Below are 23,968 nucleotides of genomic sequence, written 5' to 3'. Positions count from 1 at the left end.
AAATTGTAACATAGTGTCTTCTTAGTTATTAGCGCATTCAAAAACAAGATCTAGTGGTGACTTTAATAAATACTGTTATTTTGAAGTAAAGGGGACCATAAACAATATTTCTAGATGTCTGTGACAACGATTGCTATTAAAATATCTGTAACTTATGTTGGTAACATATGCACGGGCACTGGTGAATATAGTCTGGTTTGTCTACATTTGTGACTGAAGAATATGCTAAATTTTAGCTAGAGGTTAGTGAAAATAAAGATGTAATTTTTTTCTATTCATCTCAACAGACCCCCTATATCATATTTGTACCACATGTTAAGAACCCCTGAGCTGTGTGGTTCACTGCTTCAAGTTCTGTGAAAAACCCTCCTGAGCTTTGATTGAACTTCTAATGAATCTTTAGATCAAGCTAGGGAAAACCAGTACCTTAAAAGTAGTCTTCCTATTTGCAATCATTGTAGTCTGAATTTATGTAGTTTTTCTTTAATGTCTTTCAATACAATTTTTATAATAATCTCCATAAATGTCCTGCAAATTCTGTAAGATTCATTCTTAGATACTTTATATGTTTTGTTAGTATTTGCTATTCTATTTAATTTAATTTCTAACTATGGATAAGTTTAGAAATACTATCAGCTTTTGTATAATGAATTGTTAAGCTAGCCAATGACTTTCAGAATTTCTACCTCCATAATCATATCATCTGGAAACGATAACGGTTGCTCTTTTTTAGCCAATTTTGTGCTTTTAATTTTTAAATTTTCTCTTACGTACTGATAGGACTTTCAGTGCAATGTTCAGTAGAAACAGTGGTGTCTGTGAAAGTGTTCTTTCTATTTTTCAAGAAAATACTTTTAATATTTTCCCATTTAGGAGTGATGTGCTGGAACCAATTTTTAGCAGCTAGCAAGAGCCAATCATTAACTTTTCATGAATTTTGCATGAAAATACAATCATTATTAAAAATTAAATTATATAAACATAATTAATTAAATCATATTAAAACAAAAGTAATACATTCTGAAAACTCACCACTTGCTACTTTATTTTATGCCATCTTGCTGTTATCAGTGCTCTTGAGGTTATTTACATACCTTGTGTCTGCGTGGTGAAAATACTATATAATGATTCTTTTTCCAACTTCCTGGTCAGTGACATCACGCTGCTAGCTTTGAATTGGCCATGGTACGAGTATTTACACCATGGAAAGTGGCAAATGCTACCAATCAGGGTTTTTAATTTTCCTTAAGAGCCTGTTGTTCAACGTTTACTAACACACCTCTGATCAAGACTGATGTTTGCCACAGGCTCTAGCATTTTCCTAGCCTGTTAACTAAAAAGAAAGGAAATTAAGGAAGAAGAGAAGGGAGGGTGGCAGGGAAACAGGAAGGAAAGGAAAGTAAAAGGGAAGGAAGAAGAGAGGAAGAGAGGACAGGAAAGCTTTAATCAGTGTATTAACCCGCACGTGGTGTTTCCCCCCAGATAGCGGTGACGCTCCTCTGGCGTCTGCCCTGGCCCGGGCTTCCTTCAGCAGCTCCTCAGAGCGGTCCAGCAGCCACGGCCCTGGCTTCGCAAGCCTTAATTGCAGAGACGGTGAGTCTGCAGCTGTCTTCTTGTCAATCCACCCTGATTCTTTCCCAGAGAGAATTATTTTCATTTTTAGTTCATATTCCTTCTTATAGGTCAAAAATTAATTATATTGGGTTTAATGAAACTGAAGAAAGCAGCAGGTTCATCGTATCTGCTAGTATTCCTCTGCTAGCTTTCTTCTTGCTTATGATCCAGTTTTTGGTTTGTTTTGATATCTTCCTTCCCTATTGATTGCCAGCAAATGATCATCAATAAGATTTATGAGAAGGGAATTATTGGAGTCTAGATTTTTTCCAGGGTTATCATCCCTTTTTAGTTTTAGGACCGGCGACAGAAGGGTGACTAGTCAAGTGCGCTGGTCATGAATAACTACAACAACACAAGAAGGAGCCAGTGCTGCAGCCACTGGGGAAGCCTGATGTTTGGAAGATGTGAAGCTGCCAAAGGATGTCATGGGAAAATGACTCCATTCCCAGGACTTGGCCTGGGAGGAGACCAGGTGAAGGCTGCTACTGAAAATAAAGATTCCCTTCCTATTAGTGGGAAGGGAGTTAATGACTTACTTTTTGGAAAGGTCCATTTTTGCTACTTGAATGTTGTCGAGTGAATTACCTCTTCTATTGCACAAATACTAATTCAGTGGATTAAATAAGTGAATACATACACTTCAAATTCAAATGCTTTGCTACTTTTTTTGATTAACTTTTATTGGAGTATGGTTGCTTGACAATGTTGTGTTAGCCTCCACTGCACAACAAAATGAATCAGCCGTACCCATACAGATATCCCCTCCCTTTTGGACTTCCCTCCCACTTAGGTCACCACAGTGCATTAGGTAGAGCTCCCTGTGCTATACAGTATGTTCCCATCAGTTGTCTATTTTATACATAGTATCAATAATGTATATATGTCAATCCCAGTCTCCTAATTCCTCCCACCCCACCCCTTTCCCCCTTGGTATCCATACATTTGTTCTCTACGTCTGTGTCTCTATTTCTGCTTTTGTTTTGCTACTGCTTTAAGGGATAGATTTTTTAAAGGAAAGATGAATTCAGAAAGTAAAAGTTAAAATTAACTGTGTCCCATGTAAACGCACTGCTGTAAATTCTGGAGATACTACTAAGGAATTGAGTGTTTTCCTCCCTTTCTTTGACATTTCTAAGATCAGAGTTAAAGTCTAGCTTGAACTTTACTGTGTCCTTAAGGATCAAATTTGGGAACCTAGTAAGTGATCAAATAGATTGGCAGGGAAGAGTAAGAACACAGGTGAAGAAATTCAGTGAGCTCAGGATGGGAAGGCATGTCCATTAATTGTCCACCTTCATGGTCTTTTCCCAGGAAAAAGCATTTTGTGGCCAGATATTTACTCCTCAAAGCATCATTCATAATCATTTTTAGCACCCCAGTAAAAATATATTCTCATTGAAACCAGATTTCAATGAGATCAGTTACCAAATTACCCATTTTCGGTCTGGTGGTTATTCTAATATCAGCTTAACATCTAAACTTTCCAGTGGTTTCCCTAAAATTGTAAAAACTAAATAAGCCATATTTAATTAGTTTAAAGAGGCCCGAGGGGCTTGTGTGTTGTGTTTCTAATTTGCATGTGTAGAGTATCTTTATGATTCAGGCCTCCAGTGCTATCAATATGGTGGCACTGGGAAGTTTATAAACATTAGAAGGGAAAATCCTGAAGCTTAAGATGAACTTATTTCCATTATATTTAATTAAAAAACTAATAACTCAGAATATTATAAGCCATCATTATAAAATGGTAAGTACAAAGCTTATCTTTTATATTTAAACTACTCTCTTTGCAAATTTAAATTAATTATTTTAAGAGTGGCAATCAACTGATGAGGGTTTCTTTTTCATGGTTGTTGCTACTCTGATTGCATATAGTGTACATTTCACTAAATATCCCTAGATATTACCACCTGATTTCAGACCCATTTCTAAAGCATGCTTTAGACAGCACAATTTATCAATATTCCTTCTGAAGGATTATCTATATGTGTTTTCTGTTAAAAGCCAGCATCCCAGAGTCTTTATTGACATCTCCTTTGCCTTGGTAAATGCTGGAGAACATATTAGTTCACTTTAGTTTAGATGATTATGATGTAAAATGTGGATAGTATGAAATGTGGATGAATATAATGAGGGCGATGATTCTTCATATATAGTAGTTTTAGCTTTTTGGAATATTTTGTGTATGATCTAGTGAGGAAAATCATGTTCGACTCCCTGATTGTATGGTTAAAATTTCCTTGGTCTGTGTTGTGGTATTTGGAAGTTTTAAAGAAGGTGGTCTGTCTTACACCCCTAGTTTCTTATTTTGCCCATAAGGCATTGCGCTTCTAGAATGTTCATTAAGAATTAGAAATGTCTCAAATATCACAGCTTCCACCAAGAACTTTATACATAGCAGCTGATCAATTCATCTACCTGATACATAAAGGTAGTAAGAGAATAGTCTATACATAATTTTTGATTGTATGTGTGTGCATATATATAAATTTGACCCACTGTCTAACCCCCCAAAGCCAAATAATTCAAACTTTAAGGCATTTTATGATTTTAAAGTACTTCACTGATTCAACACATAACAAATGTTAATTAATTGACTAGAACTTATTGCACATTTCATGTTTTCTCTTTTACATATTTTTTACTTATGCAGTTTATGTATTTATTTTGTTTTCTATTAATTTATGAAAAGTAGTAAAATATTTCTTAGAAAAGACTTTGCAATAAATAGAAGAAAGAAGTCTATGAAGGATATTAAGAGGAATGAACAGAGAAGTTAGGAGGGATCCAGGCGTTTCTAGGGACAGGTGGGCCAAAGCAGAGAGATGCAGACCTTGCATCTTTGAAAACCATGATTCCTGAGCATGTTACCACCTGTTTGCCAGTGTTTTCTGTGAGCTCCCTAATGGAAGTGTTGGTTATTGTAGAGATAGGAATGGGCTAGTATCATCACTCAACATTGGACTAAGTGCTCCTGGAGTTTACTTCTGAAATTTCTAGTCTGGTTCCTCTAGCATTCCCATTTTGAAGTCTGGGATTGGGTTCCAGATAATACATTTAACAAAGTATCCCCTCTGAGGTCATACACCTTACCTTTTTATACAGAGAAACACAAATTACTGGAAATGCCTGAATGTATAATTTTTCAGAACTGATGGATTTTTTTTTTAAGGGGTAAACCACAGACACGTACATGTATTCATATACCTATTCAAGAAAATTGATGCCATTAGATAAAAATGTAAAGTTCTTGAAGCTTTACATCTTTACAGTCAAATTGGGTTTGAATATTCATATTAGCTGAATTTGTTTCCATCAATATTAAATTGATATTTCCTAGAATTACAAGTGACCTAATATTTCTCATATAAAATCAAGATTGCTGAAATCTGTGTATTCTAAATAAGAACATGCTATAATACTGACTTCATTTTTTTCTTCTCAAAAATCTCCTAAAGGAACTTTATGCAGTTTATCCAAGTTTATTCAAAACAAAAGTTAAAAAACCAAAACCAAAGTAAAAGAACTACCTTAGATTAAACCACGCTGGACTTTCATTCTAGATCTTGCATGTGAAAATAACCTTTTGTTTTTACAATTATTGTTACTGTAGGTGACCCTTCATGAAACTGGCTTTAGCATTTCAGATGCTGCTTTCCAACTCCGGAGAACATGTTCTTTTTAGCCACGTGACGTGTCCTCTTTAGTCACCTCAGGCGTGGTGGTGAGATGAGTGGTCTGGCCAGAGCTGATTGAGTTTGATTAGGAGGAAGTGTACACACATTTTGTTCTCCTTTTTTGTTCCCCCAAAGTGCTTGCATAAACAATCATCCCCAGAAAGAGGGACAACTCCATTCGTGGCCCAGATGCTGAAAATCACGCCCTCTAATGCGGCAAGCCACTCATCACTGACAGTGCAAATGAGACTGCTTTAAATTTAACTTGATCAAAAATGGCATATCAGATTACTATATTGTGTATTGCAAACAGAAAGTAGATGGAGACAAGCTGAACTGACTGGATGTTTTCTTTTCTCTTTGTAATTCTTCACCTTTCCCGTACCGAGACATTGATCATATTTCCTCACAACAGACTTATGTGTTGGTGGAGCCAGGAAAGATTTTGTCTAATGCTCCCAATACAATTGATGGCTGAGCATATTAGCAACAATTCTCAGCGTTAAGATATTTATTTCTCACTTTAGGAAGTACATTTACTAGTACAAGTTAATACTCCAGGTTTTAGCAGGAAATAAATACACATGATTCGATTAGGAGAAAATGCTTAGGCCTGGGCATCAGACACTAAATATTTTCTTATAACCTGGAACGTCTGATTATTTGGACTCTGCAATATCCCAAATAAGCTATGATGTAAAATTCACTGTTTTTTACAAAGAAATGTTAGAAAATGGAAAGAGTGAATAATAATTTAAAATATCTAGACGTATATCAACTCCTGATATAAATCAGAATATTACTGAATACATCAAAAATGTTTGATGCAAATCTTATAATAATAAACTTGTCCCTCATATTTTTTCTTAAAATCGTAGTTCTCCAGTCTTTCTATCTTTTATTCACAGGCTAGGTGCCTGGTAGAACTGGTCAGTATTCCCAAATACTAGTCTGAGCAATTCAGATGGCAATAAAAGGGCTTGCAAACCAGATTTTTATAAAGGCATATGAATGTACTGGGGACTTTTTGCCTCTGGATGTCAGATTTTTCATTCTGTTTATCTGTGCTTCCTAAAAGTTTTTAGACCTATTAGGGCCAAGACACATTCTTTTTCCGATTTTTCTTAACAAATGATCCTGCAGATGCAACTGTGGGTATTGAGTGCAGTGGACAGGCCAAATGTAATAGCATCCATGTAAAATACACCCATGTACTAAAGCACAGAGCACTGTCTTGGTGACCAGGCAACTTTATTAAATCACGGCATGATGGTAGCATGTGAGAGGAGAAGCCCCCAAATCCCAGGGTTCGTGCAGACCCTGCCGTACAGTTGTCACACAGAACTCATCTGCTCAGATTTTCCCATGGTCCTTTTCAAGGTCTGGAGTCTCCAGGTTACCTCCATAGAACCTAAGATGCTAGATGAGACAAACCAGAACAAACCAAACGTGTTTTTCAGCGTTGTCAACAACCTTCAGGGAGGCAATGTTGTCATTTCTCTCTACCAAGTAGCCCAAATTATAGCACTACCCCCAGAATAAGGCAATCCTCAGTCTCTTTTGGATTCAGTGGACTCTTTTGAATGGGTGAGCATCTTCCAGGGATGCTCAGATTTCTTTGTTCCTGCTTCTTTCCAAGACAGTGTTTGGGTTTACAGAAGGGCTGGTGCCCTCATGGAGCTGGATGGTGGGGCTTCTCACGTTGCGGCTCAGCTCCTTGCTATCTGCTGAAGGGAGTTTGTCTGCTTTTAACGCTGAGGGTTACTTGGCACCTGCTCCTGAAGCCTGTGGCGGATTTACCTCTTGGTAAGACCGTGTTCCCAGGGAACAGGTCATTGTTCCTTCCGGGATCTTTACGATGTCACTTCTTACCTCCCTGAAGCCTGACCATGAGTCTCATTTGGTTTCCAGCCTGAGCAGCCTTGGTTACAGGTTTAATTTGCCTTTGCCAAGTTGACCTTCTGTTCAGATCCAGTCAGACTCTCATCTCACTTCTGTGCCCCCTTTTGATGGCCTGTGGGCAGTCTGGTTCACCATACCAAGGGGAAAAAGATCGTCAAATGGTTTTGTCCTGGCAGTTTAGTCCAGAAGTAACGTATCACTTCCACTCAGAGCTTGTTGGCCAGAGCTGGTCACATAGCCCCACCCAACCACCAGGGGGCGTGGAAATCGCAATCCTCCAAGTGCCTGGAAGGTAGAAGAAGGGAAATAGTTGGCAACCATTAGTAATGACTACACAGCCCCCTACAAGGTGATCTCCCAAAATTCCAAATGGAAGCCAAGACAAAGCCTTTCCACAGCTTGCTTATTCCTCTCACTTTTCTGATCCCCCTGGGACTTCGTTCCTGAGCAAGGTGTCTGAATCACCCTCCCACCACCTTTTACCCTTCCTCCATTTCCTCTTTTTCCCACGATCGTCTGGGTTCCCATCTCTTCTTCCTGCCAAAGAGGGAGACATCACACGTCCTGTTTCCTATTTTCTTAGTTGGTCTTTGCCCTCCCTGGCTTCGCTAGGGCTTCATGGGATAATGATCACCGGCTAACAGGATTTACCGGAGAGGAATGAAAAACACAACAGTTTATCCTTGCAAAATTATGTCTGTGTTTATTATCTGCCCAGTAAGTATCTTATGGTGGCCACAATTTTGCCATAGTATTTTTCCAAAAGTAAGTACTGCCTATGACGTACTTGGCAACTTCCCAAAAGATACGTGGAAGCCCTTCTAAGCACTATCCAAATTCAAAAATAGTTGTCTAGCAAATTCCACTCTGTTCTTTTCCAAAGTAATCACTTTTATATCATGTATAATATACAAAAATGTTCATGAACGTTATTTATTTAACAGTATGTATCCTTGACATACACCATGATGTCTTTGTTTACTCCACTTTTAATAAATATTATTGGCATCCCTATGGAGATATATTTTATCCCATTACATACTGCTTTACTCATCCAATGCAATTACATTGCCTCTTGTAGGGATATTCCCTTTTTCTTGTTTGGAGTCACTGATGAAAGACGTAACAAGTGAGGTGACCTTCAATCCTGCCAAAGGGGTGAGGTTCAATTAGCAACCTTTCATGAGGCATCTGGGATCACTAATGATCAAAGCACACAGGAGTCTTGAACTTCTGGTTTAACTTGTGGCACAGAGACTGGTCCAGGAAGACCACAGCCAGTAGCAAAGGCTAATGGAATATCTCAGTGGACCCTGTGGTCAGCTACTCCCACCTTTGCTCTGAACATTAATGAGGAGCTTCTGGACTAGGGGCTGACTGGAAGATGGTATTTCAGGGGTTCCCTGTTCTCTCTGTCCTGTGATCCTTGCAGTAGACTCTTCCCTTGTTGCCATGTTTCCTCCAAGGAAATCCAGTGGAGCAGGCTTTTCTCCGACACAAAATAATGCCATACTTTGCTGGGGATGAATGCCTACCCCCCAAAAAATGCATCTTTGTCAGTAGTATTTACATTTTGTGATGCTCAGACCTCATCCTTTTTGCATTCTCATTTTACCACTCTATTTTATATAGCAGCTCGTCTGTACATATCTCTTTTTATCCAAGGCTTCCACAGTGTGCTTACAAATTGTAATGAATTCAGCTACATAACATCACTAAAGAAAATGTAAGTTTTACCATCAATGGACTTTTTTTCCAAAGGCTTCTGGCTAACTGAGCAGTCAAGTATGGATGGATAATTTAGTACTCATGGTTTTCTTTCTAAGCATGTCACCCTTGCATTTCCTGACATGATCCTACACTGAATTTAATTAAAAAGAAAAAGGAGCTCTTGCCTTAAGAAGAGTAACGGTGTGTCCCTGGGGAGTGGTGGGGGCCTTGGAGCAGAGCGCCTGGCCTCCTGCCCTTCTGGGCATCCTGGATTCCCCACTGCTCTCTACATGTCAGAGGGAGATGCAGCTATTCTGAGTGGCCTCAACAATGATCTGGAATCATATCTGTTCTGAATAACTCAGGGGGCCTCTGAAAGATGCACAATGATGCTTTTATAGAATTAGACCAGATCTCAGAGCTGCATCTCTCATTAACATGAAGATTTCACGGGAGATGCACAAATAAACTTGGTCATACATTTTACTCAGTCATGAATGAGGTATTTAGTACATGTTCGGATGGTTTATAGGCTTGCTGGGCAATTTGTATTTTATTTCTAAGGTGAGAAATGAGCAAAATCATCTTATAGTCTTGTCAATACAGAACTTCAAACACATAAGAACTGCAAAGCCTGAGATCAACTCAGATCTGAATGCCTCGCTACTGTGTGTTTCTTTAAAACTTGGTCAGGAGTGTCTATGAGAGAAGCAAAACAAAACACACAGTAGCAATGGATTTTTGTTTATTTTATGCAGAAAGAGCTGCAGTGATGAATGTTAATTGCCAAGGGCATTGAAAGTTGTCCCTCGGGACACTGCACACAGAACTTAAGGGAGTCACGTGTGAACAGTCACACTGTACTTTTTTTCTTTAATATCACTGGCATTTAATTTGAATCACAAATTAACAAGTATACACTTATTTTTTATTTAATTTTAAATTGTCTGTTTACAAAACCATTATAGGGTATGTCTGCATTTAGTACAGGAATCTGTTTTACAATTAGGCAGCTCTGTGTGATTTTTTTCATTATGGATGCAGTTCTTGGAAAGCTACCTGTTGTCTCCTGCTCAGGCTGCTAGCAGACTGCAGGAAGCACAGCAGAAAGGGAATCAGAGGTTACCTAGACAGGTCCAGAGGGAGGATTTCTGCATTTTTTACATCCTGATAGCCAGAAATGGTATATGTAGATAGTTGGAATTGCTCCTTAAGAAATCAGAGCTGGAGCAAATGCTTATTAAATTTCCCTCAGCAATGTAGGCAGGGTTGTGACAAAAACACCAATATATAAATCCCAGAGATCTCTGAGTGGGATAGTCAGGGAGCATCCCCAGGGCCTGCCGCCCTATGGCCCCTTTTTCCTGGGAACATCTGTTACTCCTGCTTATCTCACCCTCTCCCCACTCACCCAGCCCCGCCTGGAATCTGGAATGAGTTTTCTGTGAATTAAGATGCATTTAAGTGAGGAAAGAAATACACAGAGCTTGATGAGCTCCCATTTGAGACAATGTAATGAAGATCTTGGAGGGAAACTTCCCGTGGTTACAATTTCAATTTAGCCATTTACTTGCTTGACATTTAGATGCCCTGGAGATAGGTTAGTCTGTTCACTTCAGATTATCCCACTTGACTTTGCTCCCTTTGGTATCTTTCTGCTCTGGACCTTGTTCCAACTTGAAGAAGGCATGAGCTATTCTCCTTTTCACCTCTGGGTAGTTTCCACCTCTGGGTAATTTCCCCCTCTGCACAAAGCTGACACTCATTATGACAGTGCATGCCCCGTGACCACCAGGGGCAGGGGTCATTTTCATCTTGATCAGTGACCAGAATAATTAAGGCCCTCGCTGAGAAGGGCCTGTTCAGCCTTTCCTCTCCCCAAAGACACAAGTCACTGCCTGTGTCTGAGCCAACGAAAGGGGGGGGGGGAAACAATCACGCAGGGATAACTAGAGACAGAAACCTTCCAATATATCTGCCAGTATATCACTATAAAAGACAGTCTGGTATTGATAAGCAAACAATACTGAATAACTGACAAATCACAGGGATATGTTCTTAGAAGGGGTAGAGAATGAAAAGGGAGCTAAGCTTTTATAAAATACCCTCACCCAAACCCAAACCTAAAATGATTGTTTTTTGCTTGTCTGCAAAGCAGAGACTGTAACACCCGTCCCACTTGCCGGGTGCATGGAGGAGTTGTGAGGTAGCACTTAGAGCATCTGGGAGGGTCCTGAACACATCACATGCTTGTGACAAGCTTTGGCTTTCCTCATTTTCTCTCCTTTATCTAGTATAAAGTGGCAGGTAACGGGCCATTCAGTAATGAAAAGACTGCAATGCCCCACACTCTGGATGTCACCCCTCTTTCACCATGACTGTCTCCCGTCTTGCGATCGTGTGTGGGAGAGAAAGTATTGTGCTAGATGCTCTAACACAGACAGCTTCTTGTTGAATTCTCATTGCAGCCCTAAAGCATACCTATCACACTTTGCTGGGAGGGATGTTTTGTGTTCAGTGTCCTAAGCTGTGGAACCTTGTTCTGTGCAAGTCAGACCCTCTGGACATGTTTTCCTTTGTATGAATTGTGACACTTTATTCAACTAAGGGGCTGAGGCAGGAGACAGGACGGTGACAATGGAAAAAGACAGTCTGTGGTGTGGTCAGGGGAAGAGCTGGGTGGGAGGGCAAGTGCCTTTCTTGTGGGTTCAGCGCTGGTGACTCCAAAACAGTAATTGCAAATCCCTGGGCTCTGTTTCAGGGGGTGTTGGTTCCCAGGGGGAATTTACTGAAGATTTGCAACATTGAATAATGCAGGCTGATCAGTTTCAGAACCACTGCTCTGCAGCTAAGAGCTGGTGGGGCGGCTGTGCTCAAGCGTACCCACTTTAATGTTGTTTCAGTGTATTTTGTTTTGTTTTCCATTACAGAACAGTGATCTCCCTTACCCGTCAGTAAAACTGTTCGGGGCTCCCTAACAGTCCTCAGGTTACATTTGTGCATTTCCCACTTTTTCCAGTCATTAGAAAAAAGGGCATCTACCCCGGTGGACTGCGTGCATGGGCGAATGCACAGTAATTCAACATCATCACCCTACAGCGGTCTGGGGATTACGTCGTGGCTGTGTTACCCAGCTGAAATGAATTGCTTTGCAGCACAGGGAATTCTGCAGTTTCATTACTTTATCAGAGTACCTACTTAATCAGATAGCTTAATTTGCATACCAGTAGCACCTTCTCACCACAGGTAAGGAATATGAAATGTTCAAGGTTGATTACCTGCAGATGGTGAAGAGTGGTTGACAGAGACGTGGCTGCATCTGTGGGAGAGGCTGGTCCCAGGGCAGATGCTGGAAGCATGCCGATGCTTTTTACTCTGTTGCATTTCTGTCCATGTGGTACCCGTGTTGATAATACTTCCCGCTTCAAGAGAGATTAAAGATGACAGAGAAAGATTGTGAAATGCAAAAAGAAGAAGTATCTTCAGTACATTCTTTACAACCTTGATACTAAGAATACAGGACATTTAGCAGTTTCGCAGAGATTGAAACTGATTCATATAAAACTTCAAATGTAGAACCTTTAAGTTAAAGTGATCAGCTAAAAGCCAACACCTAATTTCTGACTTCTTTTGGCAATTATTATAAAATTACAGGCAGTTGCAGAGTAATGTTACTTGGGACTGTTAGTTAACCCTCAGCTAGAACCCAGAAGGACTTATCATTCATCAAACATTAGATGGGACCTTTGCACAAATCAGTAGAAGTAGCAGGGAGGTGTTGGGTGGTGATCAATCTTGTTATTAAAGACAGAGAAAGACTGAAAACTATCACAGGTTGGAAGACACTACGGAGACAAGGTGACTAAAAGCAATGTGGGATCCTGGAACAGAAAAAGGGAGTTAGTGGAAAAACTGGAGACATCAAAAGAAAGTTTGTCGTTTTGTTACCATTGTACCAGTGTTAATAGCTTAGTTTTGATCAAAATACCATGGTGATGTCAGATATTAACATTAGGACACACTGAGTAAAAAGTAGACAGGAACTCCCTATCCCATCTTTGCAACTCGTTTGTAAATCTGAAATTATTTCAAAATAAAAAGTTTCATAATGCATTACAGAACAGCCAGAGTTGTGGCATGTTTAAGATGTGGATCAAAGGAAAAGACATTGTGCTTGTGGTTGAGAGGAAATTTTGGAATAAAGATTGCAGGAAATGAGGAAATCTTAGAAAGAATTTGAGTTTTAAAGAATTTGTAAGCTTTAAATTTTGCTAAGGGTTATACACGTAGTGCCGTTAGCGGAGGACATAGTGAAGCAACAGACGTGCCCACTTGCTAGTTTCACCTCCACACCCTGACGTAAGCACTCCACTTCCATTTTCCTTTGAGCTGTCTTGTAACCATGTCACACACCTCCTGACATGTACTTGGTCGTAACAGCTTTTGTAAACAGGACATGGATGTTAATAATAGCCCCTAATAAAAAAGATAATAAATGTTGTCTAAAGTGTCAGACCTTATTATGAGAGCCTCAAATTAGATGTCAGGACAATGGGGAAAATTGTTTTTAAAGCTAGTTTTTTTGTGTTTAGGACTGTTTACATGACACTGTGTTTTCTAGACATGGATAATTAGCAAAATATCAGTTCCAGAATGCATTTCAAACCTGTTTCCCAATTTTTATATTGCATAATAATTTAAATTCAGAAAATTTAATATGACATCTAAATCCAAATTCAAAACTCATGTTTCTGTTAAACTAGAAGAACAAAATATATCAATAATACATTCACAGGTATCTCTAATTCTTCGGTGTCTCACAGGCACTGGAGAAAACAAAGCACAGTAATTTCCACTCTGCGCCTATTGTCTTGAATACCTGAGAAACTCCTCCCCATTCACTTCCTCTGGGTTCTCGCTCACCCTCCTTGCTGACTTTTTAGAACTCTCCCTCCCTGCACAGAAGTCACTTTCACCTCCACCCCTCCCATATTGCATTTCAAATTGTTCTTTGAAATGTCTGCTTCTCCTATGAGTCTGTAAGCACCATGAGTGTAGGGCTATGCCATAGCCATCTTTGTTATCCCAACATTCAACATTGTACTTCCTCATGCTGGGAATCCAGAATTAAGGTTTTCTAGCTTTATTTTCCAACAAAGGAAAGTTTGTTATTTTCCAACAAAGGAAAGTTTGCCCTTTGTTTATGTCCAACAAAGGGCAAGTCATGCATTGAAGCCAGTAACGACACTAGTTCCAAGCACTGATGTAATGGCATGGTGTTTAGTTGTCCACCTATTACATTAAGCAATTTCACTTAGCGGGACACCCCAATACCAGAGAGTAAGGGGTTATGAACTAAGAAACAAAACAATTAATATAGGCTTCATCCATTTACATTTAACCTGCGTTTTTATTTTGTGTTGGTGTATGTGTATGTGAGTGTGTTTGTATAATTCTGAGGCATTATATAATGCAGAATTTGAAACTATGATTTTCATAAATCTTATTTATGACCCCATTCTTACAGGTTAATATAGATTTCAAAGATTTCTCTGTCTTTACCGGTTTTCTTCTTTTTATTCCCACAAAAAGGAGCTGGTGTCTGGTCTCCCCTTGTGTCAAATAAATACCAGTGGCTGCAGATTGACCTTGGAGAAAGAATGGAGGTCACAGCTGTGGCCACCCAGGGAGGATACGGGAGCTCCGACTGGGTGACCAGCTACCTCCTGATGTTCAGCGATGGCGGGAGGAACTGGAAGCAATATCGACGAGAGGAAAGCATCTGGGTATGTGCTTCATTGAAAAGCAGTCTGTCGGAGTATGAATTATGCCAGTTACTGCATGTTGCTGCCCATCTGTCAGATCAAGTATAGAACCAGAGCCTCCTAAGTTACTTGAAAATGTTTCCACTGAATGTAAGCCACATGTGACGTTCCAGAATACACCGTCCATGGCTAATTTATGAAATAAGTAAAACAATTTTATAATGTAGGGAAATATTGGAAATGTCTTCCCATTATTCCTTTAAATAGTGTGAAGTCTAAGGAATAAATAAAGTCACATACGACTGATTTTATTTTTGTTTGATAACAAACACAATAGTTTATATTGCCTCAGCATTTTTAAATAAAGCAAATTCATTTTCTCTGTGCCCTCTGATAAACTGAAATTTCTGAAAGACCCTGAACATGTAAAAATAGATGTAATGGAGAGTCTCTCTGTGGAGGACTTGTTGAGGGATATGTTGAGTTCCTGCTCCAACAGGAACTTGGGCACCATGTGGCCCCTTGTAATTTATGGACAATAGATCCCTAGGATTCTTTGGAATCATAACTATTTTACATCAGTGACATAGTTTCTACTTCTGATTACATATCCATGCTTCTTTCAGAAGAATTAAATTTTGTTTGCTTAACTTTTTGAATATTAAAATTTATGTAATTTATTCTATATTTAGCATTTCATATCTTTAAATCACAGTCTGCTCTGAATGAGAAGCTCTAAAAGTAGAGTGTTGTAAAGGTCTGCAGCAGGTTTGCAATTGGCTGATGGGGTGTGGCCTGAAGAAGATTCACCAGGTGGAGAAGAAATTACTTTTTTCTTCTTCTTAAAAATATAATTTAGATGGTTGCCAAGAGCCAGGGGAAGGGAGTAATGGACTGTAAGTGTTTTAATGGAGACAAAGTTTCAGTTTGAGAAGATGAAAAAGTTCTTGAGATGGAAGGTGGTGATGTTTGCACAACAATGTGAATGTTAATGTCCAGAACTGTACACTTAAAAGTGGCTAAAATGCTAAACTTTTTGTTATGTATATCTTACCACAATAAAAAATACACAGTGTATCTTCCATTTAATTTAGGCTAAGAATGTTGTATAACTTAAGAAATTTTTTTTCTTAATTGTCAGAGTAAGAAGAAAATTGTCAACTAAAAAGCCGTTATGTCTTAGCACATAGCTTATCTATAAAAGTAACAGGCAACAAAATGATAATATTCGTTGTGTAACAAACTGCCCTCATTTGAATTTCCTTAGAACTCTGTAACTTATTATAACTTAATAGATTGTGGTCTACTTAATTTCTTATCCCTGGAGCTTTTATTAGTTAGTCAATAAATGTTGATGCAAATTGAATCAAGAAAAACTAGTTAGTTGTCTAATACTAGATAAAAGAACAAAGTGGGAAGGGCTATGTGAGTGTTTTTAGGGCTGGCTGACCTAAGGTTTCCAAACAAGTAATTGCCATGTGTATGATCCGAAGCAGATATTAATGTTGTGCTTATTCTAAGAACACCAAGTCCAAAGCAGGGTTAAGGTCAATATTGCTTAAGTGAGTTAAAGCTTAATGAAACATCTACTTACATAGAGAACTTTTGTTCAAAATTAAATATTATTTTTCAAAATTAGTTAACTAATAGTTAATGCCTACTTATTCTTCATTGTATTAATTAAGGTTCATATTTTTGCCCCGCTCCAATCCCATTTGATTGAGCAACTCTAACAATTCTTGTTTTTAGTTAAGCAGGTTGGAGAGGAATCATATGTAAGCATCACCCTCTGCTGATTTCTTTAAAGGTCAGGCACCCTTGGGGAAGTAGGGTCAAGAATATAATGGCATTATTAACCCTAGATCATGCAGGTGAGGACAGAAGTGGACCCCTCAATCCTATCCATCCTATCACACAATAAACATGGGTAAAGTGGCCTGCCTTACACTCCTGCTGAGCTTGCATCCCTCCCTGTGTCCCCAGCACTTCATGGTGCCTGGGGCCGAGCACGTTGGTAAATGTTTGCTGAATTAAAACGAATGAGTGGAAGATCCTCACATCTTCTGCGTGCACCACCGTGGGTTAAGTGAATTCATATCCTAATCTGGGCCCGACTATACACAACTGGCATTGACAGCAGTAAATCACACTAGTGGATGATTCTGACATTATCCTCACAGTTTCTTTAAAAAGATTGGGCTGGTTTGGCTGCTTTCCAGACCTCTCACAAAATGTCAGCTGCTCTTAAAAATCAACCATACACCTTACCAGAGGTTCTACCCCTTCTTCACGTGGTTGTTTTAGATATGAATTGCTGATGTTAACTTGAGAATGAATTTAAGATTTTAAAAAATGTCCTTGAGATATTATACTCTTCATTAGTGAAAGTAATATGTTTATTCATGGTGCCATTTACTTAATTTCCTATCACTGCTTTAACACATTTTCATGGATTTAGTGACCTAATACAAGACAGAGTTATTATGTCATAGTTCTGTAGGTCTAAAGTACAGTAGACCTGGCTGGGTTCTCTGCTTAAGGCATTTTTCCTGGAGGCTCTGGGGAAGACTTGTCCTTCAAGGTGTCTGGAGATTCCCAGAACCTTCCCCAGGTTCCATGATTTGCTGGGAGGATTCACAGGACCAGTGTGTAGTCATACAGCTATGATTTAGCAGAGTGAAAGGACACAGAGCAAAATGAGCAAAGGAAGAGGGTGCTTGGGGTGAAGCGCAGAGGAAATCAGGCGCAGGTTTCTAGAGTCCTCTCCCAGGGAAGTCATACGGGACTAGCTTAATCGCCCAGCAGTGAGTTATAGAAACCCACATGGAATATTACCAACCAGCTGAGCTCATGTACTGGGGGCTGGTCATGTAGGCACCCTCTGCCTTGCGTGTAACAAAATCCCAGGCTCCCAGAAGGAAGGCAGGTACTGAGTATGAACCACAGTGTTTGAGCAAACATTAGGCACAGTAAGCCACCTTTCTCATTAGAGTCTTGGGAATGGGCCAGCCTTGCAAGCAGGCCTTTCAGAGGGCAGCAGTCAGGACTGCCCTCCTGATGCTTCTGCATACACACTCACGCACTTCCTTGTGGGTGTAGGACTGAGACACTGATCTCCTGTAGGTTGCCAGCTGGGGGCTGGTCTTTGCTCCTAGAGGTTTCCCACATCCCTTATGCTTTCTGTGTGGCCTGTTCTTGCAGCAGGGGGTCAAGTCCCTTTCATCTTTAAATCGCTCTTTGTTCTTGTTCTCCTTCTGCTGCACCTCTCTGATTTCCTCTTCTTCTAGCTGGAGAAAGTCCTCTACTTTAAGGGCTCATGTGGTTAGACTGGATCGACTTGGGTAATCCAGGACAGTCTTCCTAACCATAATCCCATCTGCAGAGTCCCTTTTGCCATGCAAAGTAACATATTCACAGTTCCTTTCTTTAGGGCCTGGACATCTTTGAGGCCTTTCTGCCCACCCCACTGTATTTATACATCTCTGATTTTTTTTTTCTTAATGCATTTGGTATCCTTTCCTAGCAAACACGTTTCTCATTGGATCTGAAGATGTTTTCCAGAGTCATATGAAGTCATGTTGCAGGGGTATCTGAGCACCTGCTCGCAGTTGGTGTGTCACAGGTGTCCCCCCTGAGAGGCTGCTGCCCCGCCATCACTAGTGTAGCTCTCACCCACAGCAGTGTCCCCAGCTTGTGGCCTCGCTGATGTAACCTTGACCCCCAGCAAGAAAGACTGTGTATTGGCTTTCTTCTCAGGAAGCCTCCTTCTACTTTTATAAGAAAGTCCAAATCAAGCACTCCTTCTCTGGCCTTAAAAGTTTTGTGGATGTTCTCCCTGTCATAATTATTTTAAGTGACTTTTCTTGTTCTTCTGGGTCTATCTGCTGTCTGTGCTAACTCTGTCCGCTAATACATGTTAACTCTTTCCAAATTCTGAAAACTCTGAGAAAAAGGTCTATCCTAACTGCTTACTGAAAATGGACATGAGATGATAATAAGACAGAAGATCTTTACTTATGTTACTTTGGGCAAGTTGTCCATATGCTTTGCCACATGTCTGCCATGGAATATTAATTAATATGTGAAATGCAATGTATACCTCTCTAAATTCTCAAAATTATAAAATTGAGACATGGCTGGCCACAGAGTCTTTGACTAAAGGATTTGAGGACTGCAGGTCCAGTTACTGAAGGTTAGTTATCCAAATTGACTTTCTTAAAACAAGAAATTATGTTCTTCACTGGTGATATGTTCCACTTTAATATTTTTTCTTAATGAGTGACTGCTTCCATGGCTGAACGGGATTTCTATGTGAAAATAACCAAAAAAATTAAACAAATACTCAGATCTGTGAAATACATTCCAAAAGGGTTTTATTTAAATGGAAATATAGGCATGTGTCTTACATGACAGAAAAGGCATCACCATCTCTCACCAAGGGATGCACTACATCTCAGGACATACAAACTCTTTTGATGTGCAGAGTAAATGTCCTCACTTGAAATGTAGTGGAAGAAGTATCACTGTTTGAACAAGTTTAGAAGGGGTGCATTTCCTATACGATGTGAACAATCATGGTTTATATCGGTCATTTAGTAAACCAGGTGGCTTGACCAAGCTTGGTGCTAAACGTCCATAGGACTTAGAAGATGAGTTTGCAACTTCAGCCCAACTAAATCAGGAAGTGGCCAGAGTCTTAGGACGCTGAGGATCATAGAACAGCATTGCAGTGAGCAGTGCAGCAGATCAGTGATCACTGACAGAGCTCACTAATGTTTATTTTCTACTGTTTCCCTGAGAATATGTCAGCCAACACTTACATCAATCTACTGTGACTCTGAGATTCATTACAAGAATTTTGTGGGGCAGCCCTTGCGAACCAGGATTCTTACCTGCAAGCTAATGTGAGCTCTGAGCTCCCTGGGGGCCTCTGGACCAGGCTGGGGAGAGGTGTGGGCGCCAACCACTGTCCTGCTCTGAGTCTGGGTCTGTGAGCATCCCTGGTGGGCAGGAGAGGTCTATGAGTGGGCAGCCTAGAGCACTGGCAGTATTCTAGAGGGGTGTTGGGGCAGCTCCATCACCACCCTCCTGGGCACCTATTTGGTCTTCTTGGGACCCTCTAGCAAGCCTTGTCCTTCCCAGACCACCTGCCTGCCCTGACTCTGTCTCTCCTCCCTCCCCGTTCCAGTTGTTTGGGAACAATGGGCTGACTCAATGAGAGCCAGGCCAATACCCCCCTCTCCTCTCGGGAGACTGTGCCTAATGGTGTCCACTGCAATGGTGTCCTCTGTTGAGGCTTATCGGGCCCAGGGACCACTGGGTCCCTATTGGCCATGGGGACCTTTCCTCCTGCAATTCCTGGGTGTTTTTTCTTCTATTTTATCAATACTTTGTCTTCATTCTCATCTCCTTACTATTTCTCCCTCTTCTCCTCTATCCTTCTATTCTTTCCTTATCTATTTTTTCACCTTTCATTAAATACTTTTCTCCTTATTTCTCTCTTCTCTCTCCATTTTCCCCTATATCCCTCTTCTATCTGTATTGTTACAAATTCTAGAAAATCCACTTGAATCAGTCTAGGTAGTTTGGGAATCCGAGCACACGGAGAAGGGGAGGATTTAGCTGGGTCTCTGGAATGGCTGTAACTAAGAGGCAGCCCTGCCCTGTGCCTTCTGTGGATTAGCTTCTGGCATTCATTTTCCTATATTGGTTCAAAAATCTGAGGAAATGCTCGGACTTACTTGGCTCTGGCTGAGGGGAGTCTCAGATCTCACCACCTGTGAAGAGCTGATCTGATCAGGACGGCTCCCAGGCCACCCTACACTTAGCACCGAAGCCCCTGGATTGGGGGGTGGGGCCATGTAAAGACTTGATGTCCACCCTAATGGGGGCACTTAGAAGGGAGGGATGCTGGGAGGGCCATATTATCAAATTTCCTGTTCTTTCTCTCTCTCTCTCTCTCTCTCTTTCACTCTCTCTCCATGACCTTTTGCTTTCTTTTCTATTTCTCTGCTTTCCTCTTCGTATACATCTTATCTTTCTACTCCTCGCCTTCCTTTTTTCTCTATGAATTAAAGGACCTAGATTGCTATGAGTCCTGCTACTCAACATGTAACCTACGGACCAGCAGCATCACCCGGGATCTTGATACAAATATGGAATCTCAGCCCCCACCCCGACCTATTGAATAGAATCTGCATTTTAACAAGATGAGCAGGGGATTCCAGTACAAGCTAGATTGTGAGAAGCACTGACTGGGATGAACCAAGTCCCATCTGTGGGGGAAATTGTTTTGCCCCTTAACTATCCTCCAGCTGCCTGGATCAGAGGAGACTGTGCCGCCTGCTCTAGGATGCAGCTTATCCCACGCACGTGTTAGCCTGAACAGGTGATGCTCTCTGTAACAGGGCCTCAGGAAGCTTGCTCCAGTGCCCTCTGACTGCAAGACACCCTCTTTCTCCCTGATAGTCACCAACCTAGGGGGGCGGAGCCCAGGTATTTTCTCATTGTTATCAGTGAATAACAATCAAGTGGTTAAAGTTAGTCCTATCTTTGAGAACTATAATATTTCCTGAATCGCTGTACTCTGCATTCATTAGGAGTTTATTCTTCCTATTAAAAACTCATCAGAACTCTAATTCAGAAGTTATATCCTTTATGAATTTAAGATGGAAATTGTTATTCAAAATGCATTGAATTAAACTTAGAATTTAAGTGCATTTTTCTTCCTACGCAGGCCCTTTGTGTGAAAAAGGCATTCTTCTAGGAAAGGACTGGCAAAATATATTTGAGAAAAATAAGAAAAGAAATTACTTGAAATAAACATAAGTTCTAGTATAAATAATTCTATTTAATAGATTTCTTTCGCCTTGAAAAATAGGTAGCAGTAGGTCCTTAAATGAATATAAAATAGACATAGCAAATCGTTTGAACCTTTGTTCTTCTCTAGATCATTTCCAACCTAGAACACCAAGTAGACTAATTAATAAGGCTAATTAATATTGTATTGAAAGATTCACAACAATCTCACAGTGCTCTAAGAGAGCAACAAAGGTTACCCCAAATTTGCAGGGCAGAAAAAAGACACGGAAATACTGGAAGCATGGGGGTTGGGAAGGGGACTGTTTGTTATACCTGCACCACTTCATTTATTTAAGAGAAAGAGCTGATGCACATATGGCAAAATATTTACCTTGTTAAAATAAATCTAGATTATCAGTACATGCATATCTGTTTTGGGGGGATGTTTGAAATATTGCATAATCAAATTAATAAAGAATATTGGATTCAGGTTTAAAAGAATTACGTTTACTTGGTATAAATAGAAAGATCATATGACTGTGTAGTTTCAGAATAAAGAGGGATAAGAACAGTGTCAAATCATAATAAGAAAAACTGGACTCAGAGATAAGGAGGGTTTGTACATAAGGAAGCAGACACTCTGCTAAGTGTGAAGCTCTATTGGTAGAAGGAGCGGAAATTCTCTTGACAGAGATTCCTGCTAATTCAGTCATTTAAATATATGTTGGTTTATTTCAGGTCTAGGTTAATACATTTATTGCTAATGAGTTGATGACTCAACAGAGCCAAGCCCCACATCAGGTAGGAGGTTGCAAAGAAGGGTCCATCCTACCACATCAGGTAAGAGGTTGCAAAGAAGGGTCTGCAGAGTGTGCCTTGGCTGTCTGAGGCTTGTGCCAGCTCCAGGCTTGCCGATTTCAAGTTTGGCTCTGAGTCTGGGTGGTTTTGGGCAGAATAGGAGCAGCATTTCAATGATTCTGTATCGATCTCTTCCATGTACTTGGCCTTGTCAGGGACACGGCCCTCTCCTTCCTAACCATTCACCTCATTACGTCAAGCGCATTGATCCCCGAGGCAGTGACTTTGTACCATGGACAGTCTTGTTGATTGCACTTACCATTGTGGACCACAGTTGAATTTTCTGTACATGTCTTCCCCCTTCTGGGCTCTGAGAGCCATTAGGTCAGGGATTAATCTCCTCAGAGGGCCAGGCCTATAACAGATTCTCAATAAGGAGTTGTTAGATTGAGTTAAGGAAAAGTTGCTGTTCTCAAACAGACCTCAACCCAGATGGTTAGTTAAGTGAAAACTTAGCCAACTGTGTGATGCTGCTTGTGTGATGGGAGGCTTTCGGTGCCAAGCCTAAGTGTAACAAGAGGCTTAACACTTCTTCCCCACAAAGTTGTACAAGGACGATGCCCTACTGAACCTGAGAGAGAGGTGGTTCCATTTGCCCTTCATTGCAGGTCTCAGTGACAATAGAGATAAAAGCTGGATTTGGTCTGTCGAAAACTCTCAGAGCAGCTGAAAAGGTTGAGGCAGAGAAGTGAATGAGACACCTGAGCTGCTACCACAAAGTAACCGATGGGTCCCTGGAAACCCAGGATCCAGTAACAACTGCCTCTTGCCAGGGTCAGCTGCATTCGGTGGGTGTGGAGCGTCCTTCCTTCCATTTGTCGATTACAATCCTTCCCAACTTGAAAACCTTCACTCAAATCCCTTTTACTCTGTACTAAAATTGTGTAGACACGCCCTTCTTTTTCTACTCCTAGGATTTTTCATTTTTATTTCTCAAGTATTACTTTTCTTTTGCCATATTTATTCACCTCGTGCTTATTTCACATCAATTCTGGCATCAGGGGCTACAGCTTGTTTATCCTGATATCCTTTGTACCTACTTTATTGCTTTGCAAAAGTAACGATTTTGCTCATTTGAATTGCCAGGTGTTATCAGGTTGGGAGGGAGGGGTGTGGTGGTGAGTAGAATTTTAAATATGCAGCAGGATAAATAGCAACTCTTGAGACATCTTACAAATTACAGTTTTACTTTTCCTGGAATGAAGTAGTTCCAGAAGTGGTGTTATTAGAGATATATGGAAATTAGGATATATTTTATGAAAAAGGTAAATCTTAAACAGTAATATGAACAGAGTATGGCAGAGTTGTGGGGGAAATAGCTTTAGAAGTAGACTTTTTTATTCATTTGGGAGATGGCAAAAGTATTGTTTTTGATCAAGAAAAGTAAATGATGGAAAAAGTGAATTTTTACCAAAAAAGGTGCTCCGGCAGCAGACTCATTGAAAGGAAGTGCTGCAGAGCCAAGTTTTGGGAAGGTGGAAGGCAGGACAGCCCAGGGAGCATCTCACCAGGGTTTCATGGAAATTCTTCCTCGTGACTGCAGTTCTGGCAGCTTAGCGTCATAGGATGTTGTACTAATAGTGGGTCTCATAGGGAACGACAGTCAAAGTCTACAAATTCTACAATTTGCACACATAA

The 23,968-nt window shown here is 40.3% G+C and overlaps 1 protein-coding gene across 4 annotated transcripts in view; it reads left to right on the top strand.

The window, feature by feature from the left end:
* The window catches only part of LOC132366899 (contactin-associated protein-like 3), a 158,163-nt gene that overhangs the window by 101,297 nt on the left and 32,898 nt on the right, over positions 1 to 23,968 (top strand). For 3 of the 4 annotated variants that reach the window (XR_009503580.1, XR_009503581.1, XM_059924354.1), the window contains exons 4-5: positions 1,483 to 1,593; positions 14,499 to 14,692. Coding sequence is in view for 1 of the 4 variants with exons in the window: in XM_059924354.1 (XP_059780337.1) it covers positions 1,483 to 1,593; positions 14,499 to 14,692 (305 nt within the window). In the remaining 3 variants the exon portion in view is untranslated. Of the gene's footprint in view, positions 1 to 1,482; positions 1,594 to 1,906; positions 2,090 to 14,498; positions 14,693 to 23,968 lie in introns of those variants that run through there. The other variant, XR_009503582.1, reaches the window with a different exon arrangement.

Source organism: Balaenoptera ricei, chromosome 6 (genome assembly GCF_028023285.1).
Source record: "Balaenoptera ricei isolate mBalRic1 chromosome 6, mBalRic1.hap2, whole genome shotgun sequence".
In the NCBI taxonomy this organism is placed as follows: domain Eukaryota; kingdom Metazoa; phylum Chordata; class Mammalia; order Artiodactyla; family Balaenopteridae; genus Balaenoptera; species Balaenoptera ricei.
This window is presented reverse-complemented; position numbering and strand designations above follow the sequence as displayed.